General features: G+C 39.4%; 1 protein-coding gene across 3 annotated transcripts in view; it reads left to right on the forward strand.

Annotated features, from left to right (window-relative positions):
• EIPR1 (EARP complex and GARP complex interacting protein 1) overlaps window positions 1-19,440 on the forward strand; it is a 171,165-nt gene that overhangs the window by 15,880 nt on the left and 135,845 nt on the right. Inside the window, exon 3 of one of the 3 annotated variants that reach the window (XM_077812577.1) lies at window positions 4,932-5,064. The exons of 1 other annotated variant lie outside the window; for it this stretch is intronic. In XM_077812577.1, coding sequence (XP_077668703.1) covers window positions 4,932-5,064 — 133 coding nt within the window. Of the gene's footprint in view, window positions 1-4,931; window positions 5,065-19,440 lie in introns of those variants that run through there. One more of the 3 variants, XM_077812580.1, reaches the window with a different exon arrangement.

Here is a 19,440-nt window from a genome sequence, read left to right on the forward strand (position 1 = left end):
GGGCTCAGGGCCGGGGGTTGGGGTGCAGGGTGCAGCAGGGGGCTCAGGACAGGGGTTTGGGGTGCGAGGGGCAGGAGAGGTTTGGGGTGCGGGCTCCGGCCCAGCACTGCTTACCTGGAGTGGCTCTGGGATGGCAGCGGCGCGCACCGAGGCCAGGGCAGGCAGGCAGGGAGCCTGCCCTGGCCCTGCGCTGCTCCAGGAAGCAGCCGGCACCGCAGCCCCTCAGGAAGGGTAGGCAGAGGGCTCCGTGTGCTGCTTTTACCTTTGGGTACCTCCCCCGAAGCTTCCATTGGCCCCAGTTTCCGGTTCCTGGCCAAACCGAGCTTCGGGGGAGGTACCCACAAGCAAGAGCAGCACGCAGAGCCCTCTGCCCCTGCTCCCATGGGGGCCGCACAGACGTGGTGTCGGCCAATTCCTGGTGTGGGGTCAGCGGTGCCACGGGGCTGGCAGTCCCGCGGGCTGGATCCGAAGCCCTGAGGCGCTGGATCTGACTCACGGGCCATAGTTTGCCCACCCCTGCGATAGAAAATGTAGGGAAGGGATCAATGTTCCTAGAGTATTTTCAAAATTCAGATTATTTTGTTTTTCTCCTGTCAAATATAACCTAGCATGCAAGGGAGAACAGATAGTGCTGGAGCTGAAGTTAGCAATGGAAAGCTACCTGAAACTGAGTTTTGGAGAGGGGAAAGCACATGGTGTATAAATAATAAGAAGAGAAGCTGTTCAAGGTATAAAGATCTGGGTGCAGTGTTATATATCTTTATAAGCTATGGTTGGCAGAGGGAGAAGAAAATGACTTACAGAAAAAATTTAGTTTAAAAAAAACCAAGGAGCAAAACTTTTTTTCATTGTTATATCTCAGATAGTGAAATGCCTGAAGATTAACTATTGACTGTGAAGGTGTTTTTTACTAACTAGGTAATTACATGTAATTTTTTGCCTAGGATAAACTATCTTTGACTTCACGGAGTATTTAGCAGAGGATTTAATTACTAGTTTTTAAGGACGAAGTCAGCTTCTAGTTGTCACCTAATATCCAATGAGTTTCAAATCATTAACATTTACTGAAAGGGAAATGTTGACATGGTTCTGAGAAGGTGACCATGGGCACTAATTCTTTACTCTAACCGGGTAGGTACATGTTGACCCTGCTTCAAGCACTTTTTTTCACTATCTGACTTTTTTTCTCTTTTTCAAGGGAATAGAACTAACATTAGAGGTACAGGGCTTTTAGCTGACTATTAACAAATAGTTGTGGTTAATGGCACTTGGGTGTGCTTCATGCTATCATCTTCTCCCAGCTAGTCATTAATCCCCAAGAAATGTTATAGGCCTTAATCATTATTGCTTAATTCTGCACCACTTTTTTCCCATTACTTGACCTATCTTTAGTAGCTGGCTGGCACCTTTGGTGCTGTGACTTCTAATGAGGCTCTATACATTCAGGAGGGTTTTTCATATAGCATCAATATATGCAGAATCTCTTGTTCTGTTTCAAGTCACATAAAGGTGTGTTGTAGAAGAAAGCTAGTTCTAGAGCTGTCCTGATTTATGGAGGTAGGAGGTTCGAAAACAGCTTTGCAGCTGAAGAAATGTAGGTATTTACAGAAGGTTAACTGAAAACAGAAAACCACTTAATTTGTAACATTTATATTAAAAGTGTAGGAACAATAATAATTCAGCACATAAAGCAAAAGAATACCTTTTACCCTTACATAAGGCCCTTCAAAGTCATATAGACAGTTTCTACTCTGCTGTGAAGATTCTGCTTCAGCTGATCTCACAGCTACCAGGTAACTTTGCAAAAGCGAAGAGTCAACTCATGCAGGTTGAGGATAAATCCTTGATTAAAATAAAATTTCACATTTGACAAAAGGTTATTTATTTTTATATCCTTTTGGTGTAGGGAAAATATGAAATATCCTTCCTTTGTAGCTGTGACATGCATCCTAGGTGATCTTTGATGTCTGTCTTGAACAACATTGATTAGTACATTTCAGAGTTGAAGCCCATATGAGAGTGTGATATGAGGTGGTCTGTCTTATTTGCCGTTATGGCATCGGATTATGTTAAGTATAAATTTGGCCCAAATGTATTTGAAGAAAATACTAAATATGAATGACAGAAGAACTAACAAGATTTCATCAGCTTTAGAAATATGTGCTGAATGCTCACAATGGCCAGGCTAAGAAGAACATTAGCACAAAAACCGTGGAGAGAAAATATTTCTTTTCCGTTGTTAAGCCCCCTCCCTTCTTACTTACAGCAGGCCAACATGTTCACACTTCACTGTAGCATCTCTTCTTGTACCTAGGATGCATGTCAGAGCTACCAAGGAAGGATATTTCATATTTTTCCCTACACCAAAAGGATATAAAAATAAATAACCTTTTGTCAAATGTGAAATTTTATTTTAATCAAGGATTTATCCTCAACCTGCATGAGTTGACTCTTCGCTTCTGCAAAGTTACCTGGTAGCTGTGAGATCAGCTGAAGCAGAATCTTCACAGCAGAGTAGAAACTGTCTATATGACTTTGAAGGGCCTTATATAAGGGTAAAAGGTATTCTTTAGGTTCATGTGCTGAATGACCCACTTACCCTGTTAATGGGGGACATATAATACACATTGTTGAAGTAAATGGATTTTTGATTTGTAGTTCTTCTTTAGGGAATGAATTGCACTGCAAGGAGTCTACTTAATAATTTCAGTGGAAGGTTTCACATTTTTTGAGGAAGCTGAGAGTAGGGAAAAGATGCAAACAGGCAGGACTGATGTATTGCATGCTGCAGCATAGGCATGAAGTTTTATCCCATATGCAGGATAGTACAGTGATTCTCACATTCTAAACATCCTGCTATATATCTTTCTCTTACTTGAAATGGTGAACTGGAGGTATCCTGTCTGTCTCAGGTTTCAGAGTAGCAGCCGTGTTAGTCTGTATTCGCAAAAAGAAAAGGAGTACTTGTGGCACCTTAGAGACTAACAAATTTATCTGAGCATAAGCTTTCGAGAGCTTCATCGGATGCATTCAGTGGCAAATACACTGTCTCAGGGATGTAAGACTGAGAAGCAATTGTAAAAGATTCACGTCGCAGGAATAATAGGAATTGCCCTTCAGTCCTTACTTTGGGGCTGTGTAGAGGTACTGTAGGCCAAAGAGTTATAAAAGGAAGGAATTCTTCCACTGACTAATTCCAGTGTCCATTGCTATTGTCTTCTCTTTATCTTCACGTCCCAAATTAATATATACAGTATTTTGCTCCCAGTTTGTCTGCAAATAGTTGGAGTTGTAAGTTTATCCAGTACAAGTATGCATTTTACCTTTGATAAAGAGTCTCACAACATGCTTTACAGAGACTGTCAAGAGCTAAAAAGAGAAGGCCTGAAGGTCAGGTATAAAGATGAAATGAGGGAGAAATCATTATAGATGAGGCAGCACAAGTCATAATGTACAGTTGTGGGAACAGGATGTAGCGGAGGCCAAGGTAGGGTCTGGCAGAGTAGATTATGCTCAAGCAAGAGTTAAGGTAATGTGAAACCAGGGACAATATTTTGAAAGGCAGAGGGTCACTTTAAATTGGACAGGAAGATGGATATGCCTTGGTATAGGGGATGAATAATGTTTCGCTTCATAGATGGATTCATGGTTTGGGTCATCAGATGATGACTGGAGAGAGATGGCTCCTTGAGCATTTTAGATTCTTAGATGTCTTAGAGTCTGACAGGAGATTAGGAGTATGGTACTAGTATCGGGAACCAAAGTCCAATTTAAGAAAGTAATTGCTAATGGCAGCACTGAAGAGTGAGGAAAAGATGAATACTAATTTGAGATGAACGAGACTAGAGGATATAACCCTTGCTATGGTTGGGAGTTGATGGATTGAGAGCAAGATCATCTAGTAGTGAAGGGAATACTCAGTACTGCAAAACTAAACAAATCCTAAAACTGGCTTGATTGGTTCTATCTAGCACATTGACACTTCAAAAAAATTGCCTACAGCACTGTGTGGCTAAGCTTTTAGTATGATCTAATTTAATAGTAGGGAATAGGATGTCTTTAGTTTAATTTCTTTTCTTCGCCATGCAGAGGGTTCTGTTGTTGAACCTCTGATAGGGCTTACTTGCATGGGTAAAGTTACTCATGCATGTTAAGTGTTTTTCGGGGGCAGTCTTAGTCCGTTTCCCCTGCTTTTTGTGTGAGTCTTCCACATGGTAGCTGAGGAAATAAAGCTAATTTTTAAAAATAGGGAAAAGTGTTTATAAAACAAAAGAAAAAATTGGCAAGGGGGAGGTTTGTGAGTAACACCTGAAACCACTTGTTAAAACTTATAAACAATTGGCTAGATTCTAAGTTGACTGTTGTTATAAGTTGAAAGGTTGAATTTTTTTTCCATGTCAATTTTTTAAATGGTGACAGATTTCCTGATGTCGGTGATAAGTGCAGATATATATATAATAGCTGAAGAGAGAGTGCTGAAAAACTTCTAGTAGGGCATCAATTTTCCTATTAATCTACTAATAATCCCTCCTCCTATCCATTTAAGGGAGATTCATTTCTGTTGATCTGGATACAGAATTATCTTAGACATCTAATGGAGGGTTTGAATGCTAGCAAAGTGATGAGCTGCAAGTTTAGGGCTCTAGTAGCTCATTTTCTGTTAACCATCAAATGGAAAATGCAGTTGTATGCTGTAGTTGCAACACCAGGGAAAAAAAAACAAAAGGGATTTCTTCACAATAAGATAATCACTTTTTTTAGAGAAAATATCCTGTATGAAATTAAAGAGTTATATTGTTAGTATAACAATTAATTAAAGTAGATATCAGTCATAAAACTCATATTACATGGTTCTGTGCTGTCATCATGTATAATTAAGACCCATAGGAAAACAGTGGAGCCCTAATGTTATCTTTTTATTGTATTTGTAGATTCACATAATAGATTTTGATGATGAAAATAACATTATAAACAAAAATGTTCTCATCCATGAAGTGGGTGAAATTTGGCACATTAGTGCCAGTCCTGCAGATAAAGGTGTGCTAGCAACCTGCTACAATAAAAGTAAGTGCATTTTCACAACTTATTTGAACTTGTGTTTTAATATTTATGGGATTTACAATAGCTGCACATCTGGCAATACACGAGTAGCTTAAAATGGGATCTCTTTGCACTTTTCCAAAACGCTTTCTTAAATATACATTATGGAAGCAAGATTAAAAAATAAATCTAAGTTGTTTGCCCGATTAAATTTACTGAACTAGAGTTGCCTTATATCTATATTTTTGTAGGCTTCGGTACTTTTAGAGTTAATGTTTACTGGTTTTTCAAACTGGTAACGTAAAAGGTGGTTTCAAAATAGTGTACTGCCATCACTAATCTCTTCTAGAAAGTGCAGAAGCATTTTAATATAGTAGTTACAAATTACATATATAATACTCATACACACATAGAGGATTGTATAGTTTTTACCTAAAATATCTCACCAGCAACAGCTTAAGACTCTTTGGCCAGCCTAAACTTGCATGTACAGCTATTGTCTGAAGATGCTCTATATGCTTCCTGGGCTAGAATATGTGAAGACTACATATTCTGAGGTTTGAAAAAATCACTCTTTTCCCACTAGTTAGTGGGAAGTTTATCTCTGGCAAGCAAAGGGACCTATGATAGGAGTTTGAATAAATATTCAGTTTTGTTAAAATAAATTCTAGGCCATACTTTTTTGAAGATAACCTTCTCAGTGTGAATGGAATATAAATTAACATTTATTTTCCTGAATCTCGAGACCGATCCAGAGCCTCAGCTACTTCTCATACTTCAACCTTTTTGCTGTATCTGTGAAATTAAGACTCTGTTAACTTACTGCTGGTATTCTAACCCATTAATAAAAATGGTAATAAATAACGTTTTCTTACACTTAACAAAACTAAAACTAATTCATAGTGGATGGGTACAGTAACAAACTTTTTTAGTTTTCTGAAGGGGGAATTGGACTGAAAGACAGAGACAAAATGTTACTGGCGTGACTTATTGGGCATAACTTCCTCACCTTGCCAGTGATCCATGGGGAAGGTTGAAAGAGCTGGAATCTGTCCTAAAATTCTATACCTATTTAAACAACTTCAGGATAGTTTCTCAGTAGCTCCTTGATAAAATCACCTGGTAATGTGCATGTATACTCTGTTTGTTTATAAAAAAAAAACAAACAAAAAACCAAAAAACCCCTAGTTTCTTAATGCTGTTTTTTGTTAGTTTTCTTGAGCTGGTGAGTACAAATTTTAAAGAGCTTTGAACTGTGCATAGTGTGAAATGTGTTAAAGAACAAATTAGATACTTGTTTTTATTTACGGTTGTACAGCAAGTGGAGTAAGTAGGTAGATGATGTCCCATTCATTTTTTCAGTTTTTACATATAAAATTTTGAATGTAAACATTAATAGTTTTAAACTATGTCTACAGCTATCTTCGGACTTTTTTATTTCTAGAAAATATTAAACTTTAATGAAAATCTTTCTAAAATCACTGTTCAAGACTGTATCATGTTGCATTGTTTGTAATAGGAATATGTGTAATAGTTTAAGAATTGCATTTGTTTAATAGGTAGCTTATTTAATATTTTTATACTAGAGATGATGGGGCTGAATCTAAACACCTCAGTTTTTTTGTAATGTTCTGTTTCAATCTATATTCATTTTTTATCTCTGCAGCTTGGACCCATGTCTAGGTCACATGTTTGATTTTTCTGTTCTGGCCTGTGTGTATTCTAGCTCATGTTTGTTTACTTCAACAAGTTTATGTATATTAAGTTGTATTATGTGGGCTTCATGCATCTTCATTTAGAATAATCGGCCACAAGCATTTAAGAGAAAACAAGTTCTGATTCAGAAATTTATTACTGATGTTTCTAACTAACAATGTATGGAGTAGAAAACACACAGTGTGGTGTTCTTATAACAAGGAATATTGAATGTAATGGGCAACTTACTTTAAGTAGTAATGCGAGCAAATGAAACAATCAAAACCCTTTTAAAGCTACTACTTTGGCTGCATATTTTTGTCACTGTAAGAAGAGCCTCTAACTTTCCTCTTGTCTAGCTACCAGACATATGAGGGGTTGTCTTGGGATAGCCTTAGTTATTCATATTGAAGCCATCTCTCAATTAGCAGCATAAGACTCCTTCTGGAAAATTTAGATAGGCTCCCATTTTCAACCACAATATTAATTTTAGCTTTCAAGTCACTGCACTATATTGTGTCTCCCTATTTCTATTTACTTACCCCCATAGACCATTTAATCAGCTGTGTTCCTCAACTTAGTATTTGCTAAATCATGTTAGTGCCACATGGAAAACTGAGAGGGTATTCTAATATTTTATTTTTCCTTCTTTCTGGATCTCTTCTGTTTGAACTTCTTGTAAATTAGTTTGTCATCCATAACAGAAGTTGCCTTCTTCTCTTGGACATATTTGTTTAGTTATATGCTTGTTTTTAACTTGATTATTATAACGCATAGGGAGATGTCTTCTCTGTAATGGACAATTACATAAGTGCTGTCTAGTAATTTTTGATACTTGAAAAGATGATGTTATGGTGCTACATTTCACTGGAAATTGATAAGAAATTTTTTGGACGAGACTAGGTAATTAATACAAGGTCACTGTCTTTCCCTTCAAAGAAAAAAACACACACCCACCCTTCAAATAAGTCTGTCCATTTTGGTCAGTCTGGGTTATCTGCTGCCCCTCTTCAAACTGGGACTGAAAAAGTCTATTGCCAGCACTTGTACTTCAGCAAGATGGCAATAACACTTCAAAATTGTGCGTATGAGAGAGAGATGTGCTGTGCTAATGCAGGACACAAGAAAAATGTGACTTGTGGCCATTTTTAGTAGCTATCTTTGAAGTTACCAAAACGATGGGCAAAATCTGGGGAAGAAGAAAAGTGGGATAATTACGTTTTCACTTCAAAGCTCTTTGAGAGAAAGCTAATGGGTAAAGCACTTATGAACCCCTTCTGTACAAGTCTCCTTAAATACAAGAGCAAACTTATTATACGAAAAAGCCTTGGATGGGAATAACTTCAGTGGGAATAACTTTTATTTGTTTGTTTGTTTTTTGAAGTATATTTAACTACCAAAGTCAAGACTGAACTGTGGCTTCCTATTGTTTCATAAACCAGAAAAAAGCACAGTATATATGCATCGAAGTATTTGTGAATCTTAATTATTTCTTTCTATATATTTAAATGGATAGACATAATTACCTTTTTTTTTTTTGCAAGCTATCATGAAATTTGAACCTCCATTTTTTAGATGGAGGTTGAGTATAATACAGTATAATACCCCATTTTTTACTACTTGAATAATATTCCCTACTTATATCACATCTGTTGTGAGGCTTAATGCATATTAGTGTAATCTTGCCTCTGTTTCAGTGTTTTTCACTCAATCTGATGTATCACTTTTGAGATGGACTACTTTTCTTCCTAAACTCTCTAACTTCAGTTAGTCTGTCCTGTGTTGCTACAAGATTATCTTGAATACTCTGTTTCCCTAAACAATTTTTTTGTGAGCTTAGCTGTTTCCCTATTTTTCTCTGTACCTTCCTGGCTTAGGGTGAAAATATTTTTTGCAAGCTCTTTGTTACCTTTCCCTCCAATTTTCAGTACAATCCATCCATCTTTTGCACTTAAGTTATTTAGATATTACACATCTAAACTTTAAGTTATTTAGATGTTATAGTAATGGCATCTACTCAACAGAGGGCGCTAACATTTTGGTTCTGTTTAATGGACTTCATTACTCTGAGATGTTTCCCTTATCTTGTATATTTTGAGACACAGCACACACAGCCATGGTACTACAAAATGGTTTGTAACCCACAGGATGTCTGTTTAATTTTAGTTCAAAGTATTGTAAGAACTGGCTAAGAGAAACATACACTCAGTACAGAAAGTTACACCATTCAGAGATCAAGATCTAAAATGGAAGAAGTGGGAAACATGAATCACTTCATAATATGATAGTATTAACAGAAGAAAAAGCAGACTTCCAGTATTGTGTAGCGTTGTGATGTTTTTGGTCATTCCTCCTGTGTTATGGAGGCTATGAACTAATTTATTGATCAAGAGGAGTGCCCTCCTACAGAGTCTCTCATATATTTCCTCAAGAGTAACGAGATGATGATACTCATCAGCAGCTCTGGCAGGCTTTTAAAAAGTCAGAGCCTCTTTCTAGCATCTACTCCTGCCTTTAACTTCCCAGAATACATAGCAGCTGCACCCAGAGCTACAATTGCAGTAGTAAGATTTTCTCTTCTGAATCAACCATCTGGCTGGGAAACCACCTTCACAAGAGGCATGAAGCCAGGTTTGGAAGCAGGAGCTATATACAAAATATAAGACGGACAACACACAACCTCTTCGCTGCCCTGTGGCATCTGGTACATTTATGGAGCAAGACACTGTAAAAGCGCTGATAGAAATCTTTCACTATCTGTGATTGAGACTGGTGCATATTGTTGGTGAAAGCAGCACCCAGGATCTCTACTGATGGAGGGTGTCAGTGCTACTTTTTCACCTTAAAGCTACTGTCTAGCTATATAAGGTTTGGTTAGTCCAAAGATTACAAAATACCACCTGGTATCCAGCCTCCCATTTTTGAACAAGATAACTGGGAAGCTGGCAAAGAACTATCTTTAAACATTCCTATCCACACCAATATTATGGATCTTTGCCAAATGAGGTTCAGTCCAAGTCATGGGACAGAGAAAGTGTTCTTCATGCTTATGGCACTTTCCCTGCCCATGGACAGAGGGAGGATGTTCATACTCATCCCTCTGGATCTGTGTGCAGTGCTGATAATGGCAAACTACTGTCCTGTCTTGGAGACATAGTAGATGTTGATGGGAAGTCTCTGAAATAGCTCTGGTCCTTCCTTTTAGGATGCTCACCAAGTGTGGTGTTGGGAAAGTGCTCCTTTACTTCAGAGCACTCACCAGACTTGAGGGAGTCCCACAAAACATGATTCTCTCTTCTGTTCTTTAAACATCTATGTGACTCCATTGGGGATGAATGGGAAGTTGCTAAGTGCAGTGGTCTCAAATATCAGCAGTACAGGTTCGTCACTTTAGAATAGCTTCACGGTGGTTCTTCTGATTGCAATCAGCATCTGGATGAGACAGCTGGCTGAACCTGAATCTTGGGAGGAGAAAGCTGATAGTGGTAGGGATGTAAAATGTTAACTGGTTAACCGATAAGCATCAGTCTTACCGGTAATGCATTCAGTAAATGGTAAGTGGGCCAAGGCTGGGGTCAAAGCTGGGGGTGGGCTGGGAGTGGAGCCCTGGGACCTCAAGGGGGCTGGCTGGTGGGTGCTGGGCTGGCAGCTGGGGCCCTGGGTAAAACATGGGGAGCTTGAGCAGTCCCCACATCCTTAGTTCCCACACCTATGTTGTGAACTCATTAATGGTTAAATGTTTAACTGATATAGTTTTAATAGTTTAAACGGTTATGTTTTTAAATGCTATTTACATCCCTAAATAGTGGCAAAATCAAAGTATTTTAAAGAGGTAACAACTACCATTGCATTTCCCTCTGGTGAAGGGCCTGTATTTATGTGTGTGATAGAATTTGTTCTTATGAAAGGCGAGGAGGATGAGGTTGGTTTGTTTGTTTGTTTGTTTTAAATAATTCAGTACATGTCCAGGCTTGTCATCTGCTCCTGAGTTGTCAGAAACTGTGAACCCTTAATTAAAAAGTCAGAAGATTTTTGGTGTTGCTTCCCATCCAGAACTGTACTGAGAGATGATGGTGGGGATTTTTATGATACCGAAAAATTTTTCCTTTAGGATGTATTTTTTATTTTTGCCTCCTATTTGTTTCTCTTTCTGGCAAATTACAGGAAAGATTTTAAAAAAGGCACAAATACCACCACTGTGCTGACAACTTGCACAAGTCATGACTTACTATACAGTAAGCTGATTGATGGGGCTAGCATTCAGCAGCATTTACATAGTACAGAAACATTTTTTGATTATTAAGAGGATCTGTTCTGTTTAGTGACTTACACTGCACTTTTCACTACACTCACCACCATACTATCTGAACCAATTTTGGGTTATAGTTTCAAATATTTTTAGGAAATTAAAAATCCTTGTTAGAACAGCTTGCAGAACAAACTGAACATGACCAAAGGATACAAATGTGTGGAGGGAATGATGATGGGGACGCAGAAATACAAAACATGCTACTTAAAGTACTTCTAGACCTACCAAGAATATTTTAAAAACATGAAAAACCAACTTCACGTAGCAGTGAGAGAAGAGGTGCTAACTACACCATCTTACTTCCAGTAATGTCTTTTCACAGTAATGTGATGGCTGGTTTTTTTTGTTTTTTTTTTAATGGCAGACAAAGGTGGAACATCACATACGCTTCATTTCCAATCTCACTTCCAACAATGTTGGTTATGATTACAATAAATATCTAAAATTTGTTATTCATTAGGCTAGGCCTTCATGATGTACACATTAGATTTTCTTGAGGATCTCAAAATCCAGAGGGACAGAAGTAAAATCTGTTACTTGAAAACATTTTAGAATAATATAACCATTATTATGCAACTCATTCAGTCTAAAACAGATTTTGATAGCACTTAGCTATCAAATTTACATATTATTTTTGTGCAGTCTAACTCTGCTTAAAGTAAGGGTTGAAAGTTTCTTAAGATCAAACCATGTGAGTGCTTGTTTCAGTGCACAAGTATCTCCTTCCATCTGATTTGGAGCTGTAACCCACACAAACTGCAGTTCATAGTAAGATCTACCTCTGGCTACTTATTATATCATGACTAAAATTTTCAAAAACTGTCTGTGACTTGGGAGTGAAAGTTACATTTTCAGAAGAACCTAAGTTCCTCTGACTTACCTTCCTATTCAGAAAGGGCTTTTTGTGTAGCTGGCATTGTGTGTACTAGTTTACGTTCAGGACAGAATGATGAATAGCTGGGTTCTTTCTTGTGTGAATTTTATCTGAGGTTATCGGGTACCTGTAATAAGCATGATTGCTGTTTACTCTTTTTGTCTGTCACTCAATCTGTCTTTGATGCTTTAGCAATTTGACTGGTTGTCCTGGTTAACTGATTAAAGTTCTATTTTTCTTATTTTATCTCTGAGCATAATTGATGTTTAGATATTAGTTGTTCAAGGTAAATGCTTAGTATTGTGTGTGCTTAGTATTTAGCATTTACCTTGGATGTTTTTATAGAACTTAAGGATGCTTGTATTTAGGTAAAACTTGATTCTGAAGTACCAGGATTGTTGCAGACTTGCCTTTGGATTGCATTGTGTACCTTCATCCCAACTAAAATCTGCTCATCAGGAAATAATTACTCTTCTCCATTCCTACCTGTTCATGATTCCCCTCAAGTTATGTGAGTGGGAGAATCATATAAAAGGTATGGTTATCTGTAAGCTTTTAAACTATTTTACCCTCTGCAACTGACACATTCTGAGCTTCTAAGAGAAGTCCTTACAGAGGATTCTGCTGTAGTTTCGTTACTTGATATGACAACTCTCCCTACTGAAGGTTTTGTGCTTCTCCAGATCAAAAAGATAAGAAAATAAATCTTAGTTTTGGAAAAGAGTTAAAGCTTTATGTTCCTAAAGGATATGTTCTGTGCCTATGAAACAAGGGTTCTGCAAAAAGGCATCTAAACTCTGTTCTACAGGCTCACCTATTGATATAATTAAGGATGAGAAAATCCTTAGTCCTAGATGACTTGAAGATTTGTCAACAATAACTCAATACAGTGTTCCGTTGGCATTTTTCTGTTTGGCAGTAATGTGCATATCCAAGTTACAAACATTAAACAAGATACTTAGACTTTGGTGTCAAAGAAAATTCCTTTCCTGCTTACTCACCTGGGTATTTCTCCAGAAATGCCTTCCCATGGAGTAGAGTATGTACTTGTAGTAAGAGAGAGTTTTGTTCCTCAGGTAAAGCATAAAGCTCATGGACTGCTCACCTATGAATAACTACATTGTCAGCAACCATACACCAACCTTCGTTTCAAGATGAACTTTGATTGGTGAGAAGCATTAGACAAGATTTCCTGTCAGGAAAATAACAAACATCTCCCAACAGCTGAAGATAGACTATGCACTCTCACTTCTGGCAGTGACAGATTAGACTGACTGAATAGTACTTAAAGCTCATCTGTATATTCACTGATTGCTTGCACGTGGGTGAAACAAAGTTAACAATCTTCATCCTGTAACAGCTTGGTGACCTGCTGCTTTCTCAAGAAGAAGTTGTCACTCCTGAAGACAAGTAAAATTTTCTGCATGTGAAATTGGAGAGGTCAAACATGTTGTTGTTCCAAGTATCTCTTCATTCTTGAAAAATTAGGAAAAACTTAATGTCTTGTAAAATAAATACATTCAATTGGAACACTCCGAATTCAGTTACCAAAGCTATTTTACTAGGATACCTTTAACTAAATTGATTTAAAAACACACACACACATACCACCACCACCACCACAACAACAAAACCCAGCCCTCGTGTTGCCATTCACTTCAGTAGTTGCTATTGTTTCCTAATTTGCTATTACATTCTTAACAGGGAATCCAGTCCAATGGGTTCTTCCTTGTCATCACATCAACTGCTAGCATTTTAACCAATATTTTGGTTCTTGCAACCATATTTTACATCTAGATCATCCCATCTTAATAGACTTGGACACTACCTGTCTTAAAAAAATCCAAACAGTTTTTTTAACTTTAGAAAATCCACAGAATCTGAGATTTGCCAAATTAACTTTTTTCAATCTCTCTGCTAGTTGTAGGGTTCTTATCTATTATATGTAAAAATGCCTATTTTGTCATTTACAGTGACTTCTGCTACTTTTTCAGATTTCTGAGGGAGATAATTCCACACAGAGAGAGATGAAACTTTTTGGAAAAAGTTTCCAGCAGTCTGTATTTTGTTAATTATGATATTCTAGTTTCCAACCAATAGTCGGGCCTTATTGTGCTAGGCATTGTACAAACACACAGTGAGACACACTATTCATACCTTGAAAATTTACACTGTAGAGCAGGGGTTCCCAAACTTGGTTTGCGGCTTGTTCAGGGTAAGCCCCTGGTGGGCCGCAAGATGCTTTGTTTACCTGAGTGTCCGCAGGTACAGCTGCTTGCAGCTCCTAGTGGGTGCGGTTCGCTGTTCCTGGGCAATGGGAGCTGCGGGAAGCGGTAGCCTGGCCCTCGCCGCTTCCAGCAGCTCCCATTAGCTGGGAATGGCAAACCGTGGCCACTGGAAGCTGCGAGCAGCCGTACCTGTGTACGCTCAGGTAAACAAAGCATCTTGTAGCCCGCCCAGGGGCTTACCCTGAACAAGCCACGAACCAAGTTAGGGAACCCCTGCTGTGGAGTAAGGCATACAAAGGATTTGAAGGGAAATACAAGCACAGAGTTGAGTGACTTAGGCCAAGGTAACGTAGTAGGTTACTGGCAGAGCCAGGATAAGAATTCAGGTTTCTTAAATCCCAATTGGGTGGTTTTTTATCTACTAGACTATGTTGCCTTCCTGGAGTTTTTTGAGTTGTATCACATTACTCCTCGCTATATCTTGGTGGACCATTCTGAATTCTTTCACTTCCTCTGTAGGCTTTGACGACCTTCAAAGAATCGTAGCTATTGTCCTGTTTCTCACCTCCACTTCCCCACAGTATTTGCATGTATGCACACAATTGTTGTTTAGTGAAGATAGATATGTAAAATATAACTTTAATTGTTTCTCAAACTTTTCTTTTCTCAAATGCTTAAGTAACCATTTCTCCTGCTCGTCCCTATATTTTTACAAATTATGCCCATCTTTCAGTTAGTTATGTGTCCAGGATGCTATGCAATGTTCTACATACTATATAGAAAGGGACTATCTCTTCCATAAAGTAGTAATACCTTTGTGTTTTGTTGCTCTAACTCGTATTGGATTTCTTTCTGCTGCAATGTTGCAAGTTTATGTAATTTAGTATCTTCTATCACCCCTAGGTCATAGTCAGCTTTTTGTCTTTAATTTGTGCTTTTTCAAGTATTTCACTCCTGTTGAAGCTATGTTTTATATAATTTTCCAAGATACATGTCAGGGTGATTGAAGTCCCCCATTAGAACCAGGGCCTGTGTTCTGGAAACTTCAGTTAATTGTCCGAAGAAAGCCTCGTCTATCTCATCCCACTGGTCCGGTGGTCTATAGCACTCGCCCACCATGACATCAGCCTTGTTGCTCTCGCCTCTAAACTTAAGCCAAAGACTCTCATCAGGCTTTTCTCCAGTTTCATACTGGAGCTCTGAGTAATCATACCGCTCTCTTACTATACAGTGCTACTCCTCCACCTTTCCTCCCCTGCCTGTCCTTCCTGAACAGGTTATACCCATCTATGACAGTGTTCCAGTCATGTCAGCTACCTCCCCAAGTCTCTGTTATTCCAATCACATCATAGTTCTTTGACTGTGCCAGGACTTCCAATTTTTCCTGCTTGTTTCCCAGGCTTCTTGCATTCATGTACAAGCACCTAAGATAACTAGCCGATTGCCCTGCTTTCCCCATATGAATCAAGAGGCCTCCCCTGTTGCACCCTCCTCCTTGTGTTTCCTCCTGATGTCCCACTTCCCATTTACCTCAGGGCTTAGGTCACCATCCCCCGGCGAACCTAGTTTAAAGCCCACCTCACTAGGTTAGCAAGCCACCTGCAAAGATACTCTTCCCTCTCTTCCTTAGGTGGATCTGATCTCTTCCTAGCAATCCTTCCCAGAACCACATCCCATGGTCGAGAAATCCAAAGCCCTCCCTCCGACATCACCTGCATAACCACACATTTACCTCCACAATTCGATGGTCCCTACCTGGGTCTTTTCCTTCAACAGGGAGGATGGACGAGAACACAACTTGTGCCTCAAACTCCTTTATCCTTCTTCCCAGAGCTACAAAAGGAAGAAAGGAGAGTAGCACAATACAGACCCTGAACTTCAGAAGAGCAGACTTTGACTCCCTTAGGGAACAGATGGGCAGGATCCCCTGGGAGGCTAATATGAGCAGGGAAAGGAATCCAGTAAAGCTGGCTGTACTTTAAAGAAGCCTTATTGGGGGTGTAGGAACAAAACATCCCGATGTGCAGAAATAATAGCAAATATGGCAGGCGACCAGCTTGGCTTAACAGTGAAATCTTCTGTGAGCTTAAACACAAAAAGGAAGCTTACAAGAAGTGATAACTTGGACAGATGACTAGGGAGGAGTATAAAAATATATTGCTCGAGCTTGCAGGGGTGTAATCAGGAAGGCCAAAACACAACTGGAGTTGCAACTAGCAAGGGATGTGAAGGGTAACAAGAAGGGTTTCTACAGGTATGTTAGCAACAAGAAAAAGGTCAGGGAAGGTGTGGGACCCTTACTGAATGGGGGAGGCAACCTAGTGACAGATGATGTGGAAAAAGCTGAAGTACTCAATGCTTTTTTTTGCCTCAGTCTTCACAGACAAGGTCAGCTCCCACACTGCTGTCTTGGGCAACGCAGTATGGAGAGGAGGCGAGCAGCCATCAGTGGTGAAAGAACAGGTTAAGGACTATTTAGAAAAGCTGGACATGCACAAGTCTATGGGTCCAGATCTAAGGAATCCAAGGGTGCAGAGGGAATTGGCTGATGTGATTGCAGAGCCATTGGCCATTATCTTTGAAAACTTGTGGCGATCAGGGCAGGTCCCGGACGATTGGAAAAAGGCAAATATAGTGCCCATCTTTAAAAAGGGGAAGAGGGAGAATCTGGGGAACTACAGACCAGTCAGCCTCAACTCAGTCCCGGGAAAATCATGGAGCAGTTCCTCAAGGAATCCATTTTGAAGCACTTGGAGGTGAGGAAGGTGATCAGGAACGGTCAACATGGATTCACCAAGGGCAAGTCATGTCTGACCAACCTGATTGCCTTCTATGATGAGATAATTAGCTCTGTGGATATGGGGAAAGCAGTGGACGTGATATATCTTGACTTTAGCAAAGCCTTTGGTACGGTCTCCCACAGTATTCTTGCCAGCAAGTTAAAAAAGTATGGATTTGGATGAATTGACTATAAGGTGGATAGAAAGCTGGCTAGATTGTCGGGCTCAATGGGTAGTGATCAACGGCTCAATGTCTAGTTGGCAGCTGGTAACAAGTGGTGTACCCCAGAGGTTGGTCCCGGGGCTGGTTTTGGTTAACATCTTTATTAATGATCTGAATGATGGGATGGATTGCACTCTCAGCAAGTTTGTGGATGATATTAAGCTTGGGGGAGAGGTAGATACGCTGGAGGGTAGGGATAGGGTCCAAAGTGACCTAGACTAATTGGGGGATTGGGCCAAAAGAAATACGATGAGGTTCTACAAGGACAAGTGCAGAGTCCTGCACTTAGGACAGAAGAATCCCACGCACCACCAAAGGCTGGGGACTGACTGGCTAAGCAGCAGTTCTGCAGAAAAGGACCTGGGGATTACAGTGGATGAGAAGCTGGATATGACTCAGCGGTGTGCCCTTGTTGCCAAGAAGGCCAACGGCATATTGGGCTGCATTAATAGGAGCATTGCCAGCAGATCAAGGGAAGTAATTATTCCTCTCTACTCGGGACTGGTGAGGCCACACCTGGAGTATTGCGTCCAGTTTTAGTCCCTCCACTTCAGAAAGGATGTGGACAAATTGGAGAGAGTCCAGTGGAGGGCAATGAAAATGATTAGGGGGCTGGGGCACATGACTTACAAGGAGAGGCTGAGGGAACTGGGCTTGTTTAGTCTGCAGAAGAGAAGAGTGAGGGGGGATTTATAGTAGCCTTCAACTACCAAAGGGAGGTTCCAAAGGATGGAGCTAGGCTGTTCTCAGTGGTGGCAGATGACAGAACAAGGAGCAGTGGTCTCAAGTTGCAGTGGGGGAGGTCTACATTGGATATTCGGAAACACTATTTCACTAGGAGGGTAGTGAAGCATTGGAATGGGTTACCTAAGGAGGTGGTGGAATCTCCATCCTTACTTGTTTTTAGGGCCCGGCTTGACAAAGCCTTGGCTGGGATGATTTAGTTGATGTTGGTCCTGTTTTGAGCAAGGGGTTGGACTAGATGAACTCCTGAGGTCTCTTCCAACCCTAATCTTCTATGATTCTGTGTTGTTTTTACCCCCTTTGTCCTATAGATTAATAAAGATATTAAACCTAGATTTGACAACAATCCATCTGGTATACCACTGGATGGATACCTTTCCCAAACTCAGTATATGGTCATTTATCATTGCCTTTTTGTTTATGGTTCTTCAATTGGATTTCAGTCTATGTGACAGTGCTCTTTTCCAGCTCAGTTTCTATTAACTCTTCCATTAAGATTTTGCTAAGCACTGTATTAAATAGTTATTTAAGTAAAATCTAAATATTATACATTCATTGTGTTCCCTTCTACTACTACTTATGCAACTTGATTTTAAAAATTAAAGTTTATCTTATGGTGTTTTTTAGAAGCCTCTGATCTCTATTTTATTTTGTTTTGTTATCCTTTAAAGGAAGTATTCCTTCCTCACCCCCTCCTGCCTTGCTAACTTTGCTAATATTTTTAGGTGCCCAACTTTGCATTTATCAGGAATGTGTATTCCTTATTTCTTTTCAAATGCATTCCACATTTGTGTACGGTTATTTTTATTCCAGACTGCTGGTATCTCTCACGTTTTTCTTGTCTCTTCAGAAATAATTGTGGATGGCTTAATTAGCTAAATCTAAACACCCTGGAATGTACGCATCTGGACCTGCTGGTTTTGTATAAATTTATTTTTCCCATGTATTTCTCTTGCCTGCTTTTTATTACATTTATCTAGATTTATAGGGTTTTCATTACAACTTAGTTGGCCATACCTTTCTTCCTTTATTTTTCTTATTTAAAGACAGATTGTAATGGAAACTGTTCAGGGCCACTATTTTCTTGTAAACTTGGAAATAATATTCCATCCCAGTAGCTGGAGGTCATTTCAGGATCAATGGCAGGAAAGTGTTACTTTCACACAGGAGATTTCTTTATCTTTTAGAGCCATAAATCACTGCATCCAAAGACAAGTGAGGCTCATCAAAGAATTAGTCATGACTCAAGGTTTTCTTGTGTGTATTTTAATGCTTTGGGTAAGGATATACATCAAATTTCTACTGAGACTACTCTTCTACAACATCCATTCTTTTTTACAACATTAATTCCTGATCTCATTGATCTGCAAGAAACTAGTTTCTTGTCTTCTCTAAAGAGTACCATCTGTGCATATTTCTCACTCCTGGATTTAAGCTCCCTAAAGTGAGACAGGCAGATACCACCCTCACTTCCACCCCCATCAATAATACGTGTTTCTGTTCCTAAAGATGGTAGTGGGTTGGACTGTGAACCACCCCCTGCTTCT

The sequence above is a fragment of the Eretmochelys imbricata genome, chromosome 3, assembly GCF_965152235.1.
Source record: "Eretmochelys imbricata isolate rEreImb1 chromosome 3, rEreImb1.hap1, whole genome shotgun sequence".
NCBI lineage: Eukaryota > Metazoa > Chordata > Testudines > Cheloniidae > Eretmochelys > Eretmochelys imbricata.